The sequence below is a fragment of the Diospyros lotus genome, chromosome 6, assembly GCF_014633365.1.
Source record: "Diospyros lotus cultivar Yz01 chromosome 6, ASM1463336v1, whole genome shotgun sequence".
Taxonomy (NCBI): domain Eukaryota; kingdom Viridiplantae; phylum Streptophyta; class Magnoliopsida; order Ericales; family Ebenaceae; genus Diospyros; species Diospyros lotus.
Window position 1 is genome coordinate 12927756 of NC_068343.1, and position 16389 is coordinate 12944144.

General features: G+C 35.2%; 1 protein-coding gene across 2 annotated transcripts; it reads right to left on the reverse strand.

The window, feature by feature from the left end:
* Positions 1 to 812: 812 nt before the first annotated feature.
* Positions 813 to 14138, reverse strand: LOC127804608 (uncharacterized). Of its 2 annotated transcripts, XM_052341483.1 has the most exons (8): positions 13711 to 14125; positions 9525 to 9648; positions 9194 to 9323; positions 8320 to 8356; positions 7999 to 8236; positions 6321 to 6448; positions 6149 to 6242; positions 813 to 2177 (listed from the first exon to the last, which is right to left on the reverse strand). In XM_052341483.1, exons 1-6 carry the CDS (start codon positions 13921 to 13923, stop codon positions 6351 to 6353), a joined length of 840 nt encoding a protein of 279 aa, XP_052197443.1. In that variant the 5' UTR covers positions 13924 to 14125; the 3' UTR covers positions 813 to 2177; positions 6149 to 6242; positions 6321 to 6350. The 2 variants fall into 2 exon arrangements, with proteins under 2 accessions (XP_052197443.1, XP_052197444.1); XM_052341484.1 differs by lacking the exons at positions 813 to 2177; positions 6149 to 6242 and adding an exon at positions 7511 to 7652 and having other exon boundaries at positions 13711 to 14138.
* Between the last annotated feature and the right edge of the window lie 2251 nt (positions 14139 to 16389).

Genomic DNA, 16389 nt, shown 5'->3' on the forward strand with positions numbered 1-16389 from the left:
AATAAATTTTAATAATTTAAAAAAGAATTCTATATCAAACGCCTCGATATATGTATGTATATATTCACCTTTTACTGAGATTGAAATCCTTTGCGGTTGGTTCATCTGTGCTGGAATGCATTGTTATCCATCTGGAATGCATTGTATGAACATGCATTGTTATGCATGTTCATATGGCTGCCACCTTCACATAAACAAAAATACCGCTACGACTCCGGACGAGGTTCATTTTTTTTTTTGGTTTGAATTATTTTATAAACATCTTTTTGGGCTTACTTTTAATATTTTGCTCCTATATATGTATATATATTTTTTCTTCGGTTAAATAAAAATATATATATTTATCTTGCAAAATGTGTGCTAAAAAATAAACTCACATAAAATGTTAAAAGTAAACCATATAAAATGTTTATAAAAGGGACTCAAACCACCAAAGTTCAGGAGAAAATTACTCCTAATTTTTTTAAAACACATTAAACAACCATCCCGACAAGCTCCTACCATAATACCTTTGAACTTGATGAAAGTTTACCAGACTAGCTAGCCAACTTTTGCTAAGAACTAATAACGACGGCATTGTAAACTCTTCCACTCTTCCAAGGCATAACTCAGTTAAATCGTATGATAGCCGATCCATTTGAGTACCCTAAACCTATTTTAGTACCAAACCCAAATTTGGGATCTTTAGTTTTACTACAGAAACACCACCACCGATGAAGCTACCACTTGGGTGGTAGGGAGGAATAACATGTTTTCAAACTCACCCGCTTACACATGGAGCTGATATCAAATGAATGGTACACGATAACAAGTTATAATCTCAAATCTAAAATGGGTATTTATATGATCCAAATAATTATATACAGCTCTACTGAAAATAAAATACTCTGTTTTGGCCACTTTATATTTTTCCGGCATCAGCATCAGATACCTTTTGCCATTAACGAAAGCTGCAGGATAAAGTTTTGAACCCTTTCCAGGAAGCAACATGAGAGCGCAACCACTTGTGGGATAGTACACCATTAGCATGATACATTTCAACAAAGTACAACACTAAGGGCTTAAAGCAATGAACGCGGCATCCTCAGTGCCCTAAAGCTTTCCACTTGGAAAAAATCAGAAAGAAATAAAGGTCGTTTTCACATACAGCCTTTGTTTTGCAGAAAAGGCTGAACAATACCGCAATGAAGCAACAAGCCATAGAGCATTGATCTTTGGGGGCACGGCTTTTTCTCTCTGTGCTTTCAATCCAGCAATTGTATATTTCAAAAAAACTGTCTGAACCCAAGTTTGTAAAGACAACTAAGTTCTGGGGTATTTAGCATGGCTGCTTTCAAACAACCAAACATAGAAATTGCCCAATTCAAGAAAAACGCCTATATACCAAACCTCTACATTATCACCAAACTTGGTAATTGCTAACCAGCCATAGGGAACTGCTCTCTTTCAGATTTTAAGTCCGCTGCTAAAACAGGGACAAGTAAGGTTGATCAAATCGAATAATACTCAGATCGAATAACAATTTAAAGGCCAAAAGCCGTAGTTTCTTCTAAATGACTGGGAAATGTCCCAAACGACTACATCATCACCAGAACTCGGCTGCCCATGTAATTTGATATTCAGACTACAATCCCTATATAATTTTCCAAGCAGTGTTATCTGGGGAATACCTGGATCAGAATTTCTTAATCCACTACTTGAATCAATCAAGAGTACAAGCTCTTGAATGCAGCCCAAAGGCCAAGAAAAGAAGAAGAGATCTGCAGATTGGGTCAAATTTCATTGACCTTTTTTGTCCAATAAAGAGTAAAATGAACTGAACTCACTAAAATTTTAAGTGATTAATTCCTCCATCAACTACGACCTGATATCATGCGAGGAGGAATAAGCTTTAGACACCATTGACACAAAGTAAGATTTGGCAATAGACCCAAACCCTGGGTCAGAACTAATTAAGAATCATATGTTGATTCTCTCTTACATGATTGCAGGAACCAGAATCCAGCAATCTACAAGTTCATACTCCACCAGTGACTCAAGAACTGGCAGGACATGTCTGTGATTCAGACTGGTGGAAGAGCAATCCACGCCCTTCCATGTTACAACACTGGGCTCGGAGCAACTCAATATCTTACAAGAGACTCTACTGCATCCTTGGTGACCATGACTCCAATGACCTGCAATGATAAAAGCCAACAAATTGAGCAAAGAATTGGAAAAAGGAAAGGTAAAAAAAAAATAAAGATCAGGTTGAAGAATATTGCAACAGGAAAAGTTCAACCTCCCATATGGTTCAAAATCCAAGAACACAACCACCCCACAGGTTTAATGCAAATACGGATTTCTGCCACTTTGTTTCATAACAAGGTGTTTGGACATAAAATCAGAAATTTCAAGGGTAGTTTTGCTCCTTTCCAGTGTCATAATATGAACCAAATATAAAAAGTGAATCTATTACAAGGTTGTTGAATTTATCTTCTCATGAAAGCCTAATCATAGGAATCAAGAAATGAGAACACATGTTTGAAGAATGATATTAGGGGCAACAATTCTAAATACAATAGGATAAGGGTGATTTTTAGTTCTTATTTTCTAAATTTTCGTAGATTAGTTGTTCTAGAATATATATATATATATATTTCTATTTCTAGTAGGATTATACTTTTTCTTTATAAATAGGAGTGTAATCAAGAGCGTTACTCATGTTTTAGATTGTTACTGAATACACAGATTTCAACTCTCTCTCTCTCTCTCTCTCTCTACCTCTCTTCAGCTTCTCTATTCTGCACTGCCTAATGGCATTTCATTCGTAGAAGAGCAATTCTGAAGGAATGGATGACAACTCTGTTGGTTAGGCACTTAGTGATCCTCCATTTCTATCATGAATCTAAAATGTATCACAAGCTAATTTCAATTAAACTTTAATACATAGAACAAACATAAAATTATATCAACCAAACTTATTGCACGCTTTACAAGATCTATTTTATTTTTCCCAGATTATCAAACCAACAGTGGGGAAGGATTGATTTGGTCCAACTACAGTAGACATAACTACATAAGTGCACAGACTTTAAACTAACAGCTTTGCCAAAAGATTGAACAAAGAATATTGGATCATTTTCCACCCACTGGATTTAAATAAGGGCAAGGAAGTTTGGCACAGAATTTAAGCATACATGTTTTGCAGAATGTTCTGGACATTTAAAGTTATTTAGAACTTAGGTCATACAATCGGTGACTAAAATCTCTGTATAAAGTAAAAATGAAACTCAGAAAACCTTCTAAGTTATTTAGCACATATTCAACTGCCCGTTTTCCATTTCTGTTTTCAGAGAAAGCCTAGAGAATGAAGTGTGGCACTAATTTTCAGGAAATTTTGTAGCAATATCCTAGTTAAAATCCAAGAAAAAGTGTCTCCAAGAGGTGTTGAAACCTGCTAATATATGAGAACAAGAACAAAAGCGCTTCTGAAATTTTTCAGTCGTTTTGTTTCCAAAACCAAGGAAAACAAAAATGAAACCTGGAATCAGAAATATAGAAGTATAATCAAACAGGAACTTGAAATCTAATTACTGAATCCCCAGTTTTCAGTTGATTGTACTTTTTTTGGGGGGGATGAACAACTTCAGTTGATTGCACTTGATCTGATTAAATTGGAACTAACAACCAAAGCAGCTTCCAGACAAAATGACAGAAGAAACTGAAATATTTCACTTAAGCAGTGGATGATGTGCGAAGGTTTGTTTGCAATGATCACTTGATTGAACCACAAGTTCTCGAACAATGAAAAATGGAATAAAAATGTTAAGAAGTTACAAGGAAACAGAATTCTCCGAATCTTTAGAGTTTCGAAATTTTCCCCCAAACAATTTCATCAAAAAATAAATTTCAAATACATTGTGAGTACTTTAAAATCCATCCAAACACTCTTAGATATTCCCAGTGTTGTGAATAATGCCCGTTTTCTTTACCATGCCTTATATTGACTATAAAACAAGTCAAGATATTAAATTATTTAACAAGTCCAAGTTTTCAAATTCAGTAACTTCTCTTAGATATTTTTTTCAATATTATATTTAGAATGAGGTTAAATTAGTGCTTAATGAAAATAAGATGAGCGAGGCACAATTGAGATGGTTTGAACATGTAAGAAGATGAACGGTACATACACCTGTGATGTAAACTGCTAGAAAAGGTAGAAAAAACCAAAGAAAACCTGGTAGAAAACCCTTAAGACATAATAAGGGGTATAATAACCTAACAGAAGATATGGTCATTGACAAAGATGATTAGAGAGCTAGAATTCATATAGCTAACCACAGATAATAAGATTTGAGGCTTGCAACAATGATGATAATATTCCAAAATAATTTCCAAGACAATATTTTTTTAAGTTTGTAAAATGATCCCAAAACTTAATATTACGACATGCCTACCATAAGTAATAGGGCACTAGAGGGATTAGTCTTTAACTAGCTATTGGCTGAAATCTACGCGCTCTAGTTTTTTAAGTGTTTTTGGTTTTCAGTTGGTGTTCCCACGGATTAATCATGCAAAGTGGGAGTCCTGTAAGAATAAGCAAGCAGCAAGAATGCACAGGAGATGGATCCTTCCTGTCTCATGTCAATTATTTAGAGAGAGAGAGAGAGAGAGAATAGTTTTTTTCTTTTGTTGTATGTCTGAGTATATTATGAAACCTTAATTACATTTAAATGCTGTTTTCTGAACATTTTGTTTGCGTGTATTCATGGGATTTTCAACCCATTCTAGAGAGATATAGAGTTTCTACAAAAGTTTGATGGCCACAGGGTTCCTGTATATCTTTTCTTTAGGTTTTCTAAGAAGGTATACAAGTTTGTTCCCTCAATGCACTTGTACATTGTACTTTCTTACCATAAAGAAAGGTAAATTAAAATTGTTATTCTTCCTTAACCTATAAAAGTTAGCACAAAAGAAAATTAAAAAAAGGGAAAAAAAACAGATGACGTAAAGCAAGCACTAAAGAAAACAACCCCACCAAACACTAAAGAAAATAAGAAAATATAGAGTTGTAGAGAGAACCTGAAATCATTACTTAGGTTCCATGATCATGTGTTAAAAATCAAATTACTACACTTCTACTTAGCATGCTAATGAAGTGGTTATGCACCTAGCATGTAACCAATTTAATAGATGTTGACATTCCTCTTATCCCTAAGGTTATTGAAACAAGCAGAAACTAAAGATGCTTGATTAATTAATCCTTGGAAAATACAGCTGCATATATACACATGAGTTCCTTATCTTATCTCCTATATTTTAGGATAAGATTTGGAATACTTTATCTCCTAAAGACTAGGAATAAATCAAACTTAAAATACAAATTTCAAACTTAAAATATAAACTTGAAATACAATAATAATCTACAAGGATAATTCCTTTATTTTAACTTTTGAATCTTCTTGATTTAACTTTCGAATCTTCCTTATTTCGTCCAACAGTTATAAATACAACCAAAGTCAATGACAAAGGAAGGTATATTGTTAACAAAATATTTTCATCGTGAAGACTCGCCATAGAATGCATAGACTACAGACTAAGTTACTTTTGGATAATTCTGACTATATATGTGGCTTATATCTGAAGATAAAATAGGAAACCAAATTTAGTATTACAAGGGGTAACCTTACAGAGATGGGCAGATGACCTAGATGATGTGCAGAGATATTGCCAAATTTTAGGGGTGGTGTGACTAGGTTACTTCTGGAACAAAATTGCAGATTATATTCACAGATAAAATGGCAAAGAAAATGTAGTCCTACACATAAATGTTATAACAGGAATTTGCTAGAGAGATTTGCACATATTAGAGTGACTATCTTTAAAAGCATATTACATTCATAATTTCCTATTTCTCCAGGAAATTTTTACCAAAATCTACTGCATTATTAAATAAATTATTACGAAAAGACAGTTTTTGTTCATAGCTCCCTTGATTTGTGTAAGAACTGATTTAAGAATGACTACATTTGATATTTATCTCAACCAAATCTCATTTGAGTTTCATCTATCTCAGAGATTCTTTCATTTTCTTTTTCCATTTTGACAAGTCTATTTGAGAATTTAAAAATAGACATTTCCAAAGATTGAGAACAGCATGCATTACCTCTTGAACATGACAATGAGTACTTGCAAGGCTAGATTTGAAGTCCGCCACTCAGGTAGCAATGGTGTTAGTCATCTTGCAAATTATGGATTGCCTGCAGATAATTATCAAGCAACTTGATCGTATATAATTCAGAAAAAGGAGGAGGGGGCAACAATATCACTAGTTCTACCTCAAGATGTGTTTCATCCCTTCCTACCACTCAACCTGCTGTTTGATCAGAACTGCTGCTCTGAGTAAAATTGGGAGGGCGAGCAGGAAACATTATCTGTGTCTGTCCTGGAGATGGTGGAGGTATTCCTGAGGAAACAAAACATTATCTGTTCCTTTCTGACAAATGAATGAACCCTATGATTAGGAAAACCAAACTTGCATGACTTGCATATGTGTATTTTCGTGCATTTCCACAAGAATTGACATCAAACATCTGTCGTAGGTGCAAAACCTGATTTCTACCAATTGTCAGTCTTTCATCTATTATTTATTCATGTTTTAGTGAATGCAAGTCTTGGTAGCAATGGTAAGATTGCTCTTTTGTGCTTGGAAGGTCATGGATTCAAATTGTGAAAACAACTTCTTCGCAAAAAATCAAGAGGAAGGCTATATACATGATACAACTACAACCTTCTTCTGACCCTGACAAAGTAAGGAGCCCCGTGAACTAGGGATGCCCTCTTTATTTATATTTTGGTGGATGGCGGTAATTTCCAAAGGAATATGACCTATAATCCCCTCCAAGGATGGCAGGAAAAGACAATTAAGCTATTTTCCGGTGACAAATATCTGATAGTTAAATAGCAACAAAAAAACAAAATTCTGACAGTTTTAACTTTCAAAGGAATAAATTAATAATCAAGTCACTTATAGAACCAATATCATTTTAATGGTGTTATATAGTAGCATGCCTTGCTTTCAGTCCTTACTCAGGGTTGAACAGCACAGTGAGATCCAATCATTATTTCAACTATTACACACTGTCACAACAGTTTTTTAGGCCTCTCTCTTAGAGGTTCTTTGTTTTATGGAATAGTTCCTATTAAAAGTAAGGTGTGAGAGTTACAATTAAGATGGTTTTGACACATGAAAAGAAGACTGATAGACACACATGAACCAAGTAGATGGAAGTTTGTAGCGAAAGAGATAGAGGAAGATCAAAGAAAACTTGACATGAAACCCTTAAACATGGCATAGTGTATGATGGCCCTACAGAGGATGCCTATGGATATAAGTAAAGATGGTTGGAGGTCTAGAATTCATGTAGCCAACCCAACCTAGTTGGATTAAGCATTGTGATTGTTGTTGAATTTCTTACTCCATAAAGGTAACATTATTAATAATTGGGGAAAGAAGAAAAGGAGGTACCATGTCTTAGGCTATAAATAATGGTCTTCAAAAATTGATGGACTAGATGTACTATCATCTTGATTTAAGATGTTGCAAAATTCTTTACAATCCAACGATTATTCAATCTTCTGGATGCAAAGCAATTGAGCATCTGACATAGCTGCAAGGGCACACCCAATAATAGATCACCCAACATGTCATAAGTTCATCATAATCCAATATCCAGAGTATGATACAAGTTCTTGTCATGAATTAAGAAGTGGTCTGACATCTGAGACATGAGCACAAGGAAAATAACATTTACTTCAATATAGTTGGGAAGATTATCAACCTGGAGCTATTGCTCATTTTTCTTGACAAACAGATCCAGTATTTGCAGAAGTCAGGATTTTTATTAGTGTGAAGCTGGTAGATAAAGGAATGGAGAAAGTGATACGTGTGTATATTATATAAATATATATATATATATATAGAGAGAGAGAGAGAGCGAGGTTGAAAAAGTGAACCTGTATGATATGGTGCTTGAATTGTTGCTATATTCTCTGTGGTTACTCCACTGAAATAGGCTCCCCCATAAGGAAGAACATGACGAACTGGTGGCGCATACCCCTGAATGCTTGTATACCCATGATTACTTGGGAGAGGATGACCCGTTTGTCCGTAGGGGATAATGTTTGTGTTAACTGTGCCTGGCATCCCATACATCTGAAGGTAATGCTGAGCAACATAAGGATTGTAGACACCCTAGAAAACGGATGTGGCACGTTAGATCTGAATGCACATTTCTTTATAGAATCAACAAAAGGCTGACATTTGAGCTTACAGACCTGTGGATAAACATATTCAGGCCCATAACCCCCGTACCTGCCAAAGAAAATATTAATTTCTTGAGGTCAATGAGCACTTGAATCAATTTAGGCAGTGTGGCAATATACAATTCAGTGTCAGGTACACATGTAACTAGGAAGCATAAAGAGCTTGACATCACATGGAATAAATCTCTGTTAGACATAAAGAAGATGTTCTATCACATACAGTAAAATCAACAAGACATATCTTGTCATTCAAGTCACAGAAGACTGTAATGAAATCAATTGTTTCAACACATAATTCTTTTCACTTCTTTGAGTAAAACAATTAGCACTAACAATAATATTTTAATTCCACATATACATAAATGCTTTGTCTACAAATTGGTATGCCCTGTAATCAAGATGACATTAGCACATGACCTCTTGCCTTTGACTAACTTCCATTACCATGCTACCACATAAAGATTTCACTAAAGTTATGCTAGTTGGTAATCTTACAAGAGAAACTTGGCTTCTTATTTTGTTAATAGCAACCAAAAAATGGTCTTAAGCAGAAATGGTGGTCCAAGTTAACTAAATCAACTAAGCATGAGTATCCAAAAAATCCACTCGACCTATAATGGTCTTCCAATTTCCAAGTACAACTTAATTATACTTCGTAGAGTCGGAGATGAATACACCAATTCAAAGATAATGAGGTGTCTGAGCCACCTTAGCACCTGGAAAAAGGTCAATGGAAAACATTGAATCAGATGGTTCTTTTTGAAATGCAGAATTGTAATATTTTATTCTTTGACTCCACAACCGGTGAAAAAGGCACAAGCTACAATTCAACTGCCGACCTTGGGATAACAATACAAGACCCATTGCTTGAAGGATTCTGACTCACCCAAATGGAGGATAAACAACCCCAGGTTGATAGCTGTAAGGGGCAGGTCGGTTGAAATTGGAGCTTCCAGCATATGCGCCCCTAGGCATCGAGGTCATTCCAAAATTGGGCGTTGCTGATCGTAGACGTCCTAAAATGAAAAAATAAAAAAGATGCAAAAAAATTGATCAACCAAAAGTGACAAAAGTACATACTACCACACAAAAGATGGACAATATATTAGAGTTTATTCAAAAACTAGACACTATCACATAGAAGTACCTGAAACTAAGTAACAAAAACCAAGCGGGAGTAAATGGTCAACAAATTTTAAAGATAAAAAAGATTGTACCATGAGGCAAAGATGGCGGAGACCGCCCAAGGGACGCCAAATTACAATTTGCTCTCCTCCCATCAATAACTGGATTTGGATCCATACAAGCTTTCTTGGCAGATTCAGGATCACGAAATGTTACCTAATGCCCAAACAAACATACAAAGGAGTATCAAATGGGACTGAACTCATTGATAGAAATTGTATTGAAATAAAGCAGAGGAAGTCGCAGGGGAAGAGCATAGTGCATGGGTGGAAGCAGAGAATTGTGACTTAAAAGGTTCATTTCACTAAAACATAATGAACACATCTAATTCTGACATAGAAAACACTTTCAAGAAAAGAAGCACAAGCAAACCTTGTAGGCTTGTATTGGCAGAATGATCAAAATACAATGAAAATAGCAGATATATAGACATGTAACTAAAATTTTATCCAAAAACTGAAAGAAAATAATAAAAAGAAAAGGGTTCCCACAAGTATACAAAAGGAAAAATAGTTCTCTTCAAGCAAATGAATAGAAGCTCTACATCCTCAAAGGTATTATTCCAACAAAAATGAGTGGCAAACCAAGTGCACCTTTGTGACCTTAGAGCGGGAAATTAGCCGATCCAGCTCACTATACATTTGCAACTAGACTAGTTAATTTGCAAAATAAGTTGGGTTCACGAACTAAATGAGTTGAACATTAGTTCGAAAATATGGCTTGTTTAATAAATGAATTGAGCTCAATTTATGATGTGATTGACTTGTTTGGTTCATGAGCCAGCTTGATTGAATTGCATATACATATATAATACATATCATGAAATAATAATACTATTGTATTATATTATATCTTAATAATAAATTACATAGAAAGAATTTTCAATCTCAAATTTTTAAGTATTATAGAATTCTTATTCTTGTGATTAGAAATTTAATTTTTCACTAATGAAAATCTTATAGTAAACTTAATTTGCACATGATATATAATTGATTATAGAAAATTTATTAATTCAAAATTATTGCATATTTGATCCATGAATTTTCTTTTCCAAGTGATTAATTTTTGGAAAGCTAAAGATTTCTTTGGTTTTTATGTATTTAGGTTAAATTGAGTTAAATGAGTCAAGCTAATGATCCAAGCTCACAAGTTGCTCGGCTTTAGTTGGTTCACACATCGCTCATTTGGATCTCATTTGAACCCATCGAGTTGAGTCAAATAGTTTGTGAGCTTTATTTAAGTCAAGTTTGGACCAGAAAATTTGAGTTCTATATAATTTGGTTCATATAGACTAGACTCGTTTCCAGCCCTACTTTTGTCTAAGAGATGTACAGCTCCAGCCCATGAGCACATGAAGTCCAAAGTCCAGGCTAACATCATCCATTGCACACCAAAGAAAGGTGAAAAAAGGCTCTGTATTTTCACCAAATGGATAAGTAAGCAATTCACATAATCACACTAGCATATTGGGAGGGGTGGGGGGCAATCCAAATGAAGGAGCATCAGTCTCCAAATCACATCCAAGGGAATCTCTCTCCTTGGTTGCAGAATGCACCATAAAAGAAACAAAGAATATTTCTTTTCTCATTGGGCACACCCCACTTTTCTTCCCAATATGTGGTGCTCGTAGAACATGCTAGCAAATGCAATCAAATTTTCAAGTCTAGGGATTCTATCTATATATCCATGGTAACCTCTTACCCCTAGCCAACTGGAAAATGGTCAAACAACCCCAATACAAAGGCCTATGAGTGTATGACCCCACTAACATCAAGTTAAACCTCACCGTAGAGCCACAACCCACCTAAATATCATGGACCTAAGCAACTCACCCCAAACTTGAATAATTCATATCCCCAACCTGAATCCAGAACAGTGTAACCCTCCATCCTCCCTATTGACCACCTACCTCATGGAAAACCATACTTAACATAACCCTTCTTTCATGAACCTAGGGTTTAGAATGGAAATTGAAAGAAATCGAGAAAGTTAGAACAGAAAGGGCTCTAACAGACAGAATTGAGAGGGAAGAATAGTGAAATCAGAGAGGCAAATTAGAGTGGCGAGAGAGAGAGAGAAAGAACTCGGAAGGAGAGAGAGAAGAGAAAAAGCGAAGATGAGGGAGGGAAGAGCAGTCAGATCCGAGAGGGAGAGAACTTGGAGAGAGAGAATCAAAAGTTTGAATTTGATATATTTCACATAATGATGTCTTTACAGCTCTAGTAGTTTTATATAGCTACTTCCCTTAGGTAAGTAAGTAATTCTGCTACAAAGTAAAATAGAAAATACAACTACTAAAATAACAAAATAACTACTACTAAATTACTATTATATCATTGGGGTTATGATAATTCTCCTCTTCTTGAGAGAGTTCTTATCCCCAAGAACTTACAGCGACTGACCACTGTTCTTCATCCAACCCCTACTTTCACTAGCTGGTTTATCCTTTTTCTTTTTTTGCCTTTCTTTCTTTCTCCTTCTAAAACTTTTTCCCTTTTCTCTTACGCTCTCTTTCTTTTGCTTTTCTGGCAAATATAAAAGGTGTGTGTGTGTGTGTGTGGTAACTTTGTTTATTTTTATCCCCCTTCAACAATTCATAGCACTCTAGATATTTGTTTTGAATTAACTTGATACACTTACCTGTCACAACTCCAATGTGACAATGAGAACCACCTTCTAATTCAGTGTGAATTAAAGAGTGCAGTAGGGATTATGGAGAAGAAGAAGAAGGTAAGAGAGATTGGAATTAGAGGGAGAGAAGAGAAAACAGAGAGAAGAGATAGGATTTCTTCTGAATTTTCACATGCCTCTACAAGCAGATCCTAGAGGATATTTATACCTCTAGCTTGGGTGTTGCCACAGTAGATCCCCACCCTAATAACAAACTATTTTTTCTTTTTCCTAGGCCCCTTTACACGTGGCCTCCCCTATAGAATATCTCTAACAACCCCCCCCTATAGCTGTAATATCCAAACCAACACAAATACATAAAGTAAATAAAGACATAACATAAAGGAAATGAATAAGAAGACAGCAAAAATTGCAAATGGGCTGCCAATGTCGCGCCAAAATCTACCAACCTTCCCTTTCTTAATTCTTATCAACACTAAACAGCTCCTTACCCACCAAAAGAAATTCCTTACCATTTTTCTCACCCAATTATTTGATATCATAGGATCACCATTTAAATCTAACTATCACATTACCAAAACCCTCCCATTTCCACTTTTTAGAGTCCTGTAATAATTCCGATTTTCTAGCTGCCTATTATCTCCTTACCAGGTCCACAGATCTTTCTTCTCTGGGCCATATGTTCTCAAACTGAAAGGGTGGAGGGCCCAAATTTTGACACTTACAACCAAGTTTTGTAAGAGAATGATTTGATATAGCCTCATAATTGATAAACATCTGGAAAGGGCTCCTCCTACCAATCAACAAACACCATAAATCTATTAATACGAGACAAATAAGAGTTTTCCTAGATCTAAACTAGGTATAATCACCTATTTTCCAACAAAAATGCATTCACTTCTCAGCTTTTTTAAACTATAAGAAAATCAAGTCACTATACTAAATTCTAACAAGCTATCTCATTACAACTTGAGACAAGAAATTACCCTAAAGAAGAACATCAAGGAATTGCTAACCTTGGGCCCCAAGAGCTCCTCATAAATTCACCTCTTTCTCTCCTTCCTAGCTCATTGGGACTTTTTTATTCGTAGCAGATTCTAAATTCCTAGAATGCTCAATCTTTTGAAAAAGCCTCCTAACTTCTGTCTCACGCCCCTCAAATCAAACACCCGTAGAGTGACTAAATCTATAAATTCTCCTCAACGCCCATCCAGAAGCCCGAAACTCAAAAAGAAAATCCCATTTGCTTCTTTTAATACGAACAGATCCATGGTCGTGCATTTGAAACAAACTAATCATCCAAGCCAAACACCATCAACAGAACCTCATATATGGTAAATTAGATTACAAAAATATACAGAACAACAGCAAGTGGCATGAAGGGTGGTATAACTAACAATGAACACGCTGCTCAGTGTCAAAACAACCATACTATATAGATCAAACACCTGGCACAAATATGTTAGTCATGCTACTGACATCAAGTGATTTACCACAAACTAATTACACTCCGATAACACTTGGACAGTAACATTAAGAGTGTTTATCCCTTGAATCAAATGTTTCAGCCAAAGATAAATCACTCACAAAGCCATATCCTTTGGAGCGGCCAGTGTGCTTGTCGGTTATGACAACAGCCTCGAGAATCTCCCCGTACTGCTCAAAGTGGCGGCGCAGCGTCTCGCTCTGGGTTTCCCAGGCCAGGCCTCCCACGAATACCTTGGTGAAGGTGGTGTCGCCGAAAGGGTAGTTCAAGAATTGCAAGCCCGACCCAGTTCCCGGAACCGGCTGATAAGCCATAAAAGAAAAAATGAAATCCCAGTGGAGAAGGAGGTGATCAGAGGAGGAAGAAGGAGGTATGAACCCTAAAGAAAAGTATTTACATATACATATACATATATATATATATATCGAGAGAGAGAGAGGGGGGGGGGGGGGGGTCAATACTGAGAAAGGGTTGGGGAATGATGAAAACGGGAGACTGAGGAGTGTGTTGGATTATGGAGAATCTTCGAGGGCGATTAGCAGACAATTGGAAAGGTTAATTAGCATCTCTTTCACTTTCTTCCCCCGTTACTTTTCGTATATTCATTTGCATCCCTCTTCTTCTCGTTTTGTTCAATTGATACCCCCCCCCCCCTGTTAGAGTTTCTTAATTTTAGTATACCATACATACATACATATAATTAAAGGGAATCACACTATACAACTTACCTCCATTATTTTTTTTTTATTTTTTGATAAAAGTATAAATTAAGGTATAGTGTCGAATAAATTATTATATCTTAACCTAACATCAAAATTAGTCATTATATTTTAAAAAAGTCAAATAAGGTATTATAATCTCAAAATTTAAATCACATTAGCCATCATAGTAGTAAATGTCATCTTAATAATATTAAAAGCATTTTAATTCCACTAATTATACCTTCAATTGAATCTTACTTCAAAAAATTAGAATCGAATCAAATTCCAAATGTATTAGATAAGAGAGTATTTTGTGATTGGGGTCTAAAGATTTGATTTTGTGTTGGCAAGCATTTACGGCTATATTCTAAATAAATTGCACTATTAGTTTTTTCTTTTCTTTTTTTTTAAGAAAAACAAGTAGTCAAACCTCTATCTGATCTGATGTATTGAAAGTAAATTCCAACTTGATTGAAGTCTTCATCTTCTGTCCAGAGCATGTATGCGTTGAGGAATCAAATCAAATCAAATCAAGTAAAGGTTTTTGTTTCCATCCTGAGTGAGCAATCAGAAGAAGGGGCTGGACATAAGGCGGGAGGGAGGGAGGGAGGGAGGCGTGCAATTAAGAGAAAGAAAAGAGTTCAATCTTTAATGGAAATTTCGCATGCAAATGCAATTGTAGTTGTCGGGAAGATGCGTGCGAGAGCGAGACGTTCCAAGAAAGAAAGAAAAGGCAGGGCGGGGCGGAGCAGCTTGCTCGCTCGCTTGCTTGCTGGCTGGCTGGCTGGCTGCTGCGAGTGGATAAAGATGAGGGGAAATTAAATTATAATATCTTTCTCTCTCACTTTTTCCCGAGAAAGTGACAACAGACGTCCGGAAGAAAGACGGAAATGGTGACGTGGAGGCCTTGGGTCTTTCTTTCAGAAATTCACACGGACGGGCCGACGTTAAGGGGTCGCTATCATTGTCCATAACACCCCCTCCTTCAGGTGCTCTGCTCCTTTGTCTGCTTCTTCGTTTGAGATGACATGTTTTTAGATCAAATAAGTTATTACATTTTGATTAAGGATTAAGTTCATTATTATATTTTTAAGAATTAAATTTAAATTAATTGTTTTACTTTAAAACATTTAAATAAAATATTATACTTTTAAATTTAAAATCACGTTAGTCATTATAATTAATTAATGTCTTTTAAAATGCTAATAGACCACATAACTTATATGTTGAAGCAATAGTTTTAGCAATGTTAATCCCGCAATCAATATAACCAATCAAAAACGAAACCAATAATCAAGACGAGAAATCGAATCGGAAATAATTCAATCACACTAAGAACACAACACAAAACAGAATACACGATATACATGTTTAGATCCGTAAAAGGATCTTAATCATGATAAAGGTTTTTGTCCCTAGTCAATTTACTATATCAAAGAAAATATAATGTGATTATACCAAATCAACAAATAACATAACTTTTATAGTATTACATCAAGAAAACATAATACAAATAGAGTACAAACTACATCAAACCGTGCAAATATAGTACTCACCATTGTCTCTTGACATTACCTCCCACGACGAAGCGATTTGAACTATAAATAGAGCAATACATTGAAAGTTCTTACGGATTGGAGAATTCATGGATTGTATCACCTCTCTCTTAACCGATTAGGGTTTCTTGATTATCAAAGTGGAAAAGTGACGATTAAGATTTGATAGCAGTCTTGTATATCAAGACCAATGAATGTAAGTCACACAATCACTGTTTAAAAGGAATCGACAGCTAATATAAGACATAGTCAAATAACATAAAAATACAAATAAAATTAAGGCCAAATAACATACACATGAAATAGAAATCAAATGCAAATATTTATCATGTAATTTTGAATCACTTATCACAACATTTAGCAATTATATGCTATTTGTTTTTTTTATTTTTTTTATTATTATTAAGAAAGGAGAAAAATAAGAGAATGGATAAAATAATCATTTCATAATTCTTTTGAAGTATAAAAGGTCATTACAACGTTTTAAAATGAAAGGGAAGCCTTTCAAATAAGATATTATACT

Excerpts from the sequence above, each read along its gene's own strand:
- LOC127804608 (XM_052341483.1), bottom strand. The coding sequence starts at position 13,923 with ATGGCTTATCAGCCGGTTCCGGGAACTGGGTCGGGCTTGCAATTCTTG. Across the intron at positions 9,649-13,710 it reads GCTCCAAAGGATATGGCTTT|GTAACATTTCGTGATCCTGA; the intron begins GTGAGTGATTTA and ends TTTGGGCATTAG. Across the intron at positions 8,237-8,319 it reads CTGAATATGTTTATCCACAG|GGTGTCTACAATCCTTATGT; the intron begins GTCTGTAAGCTC and ends TCCGTTTTCTAG.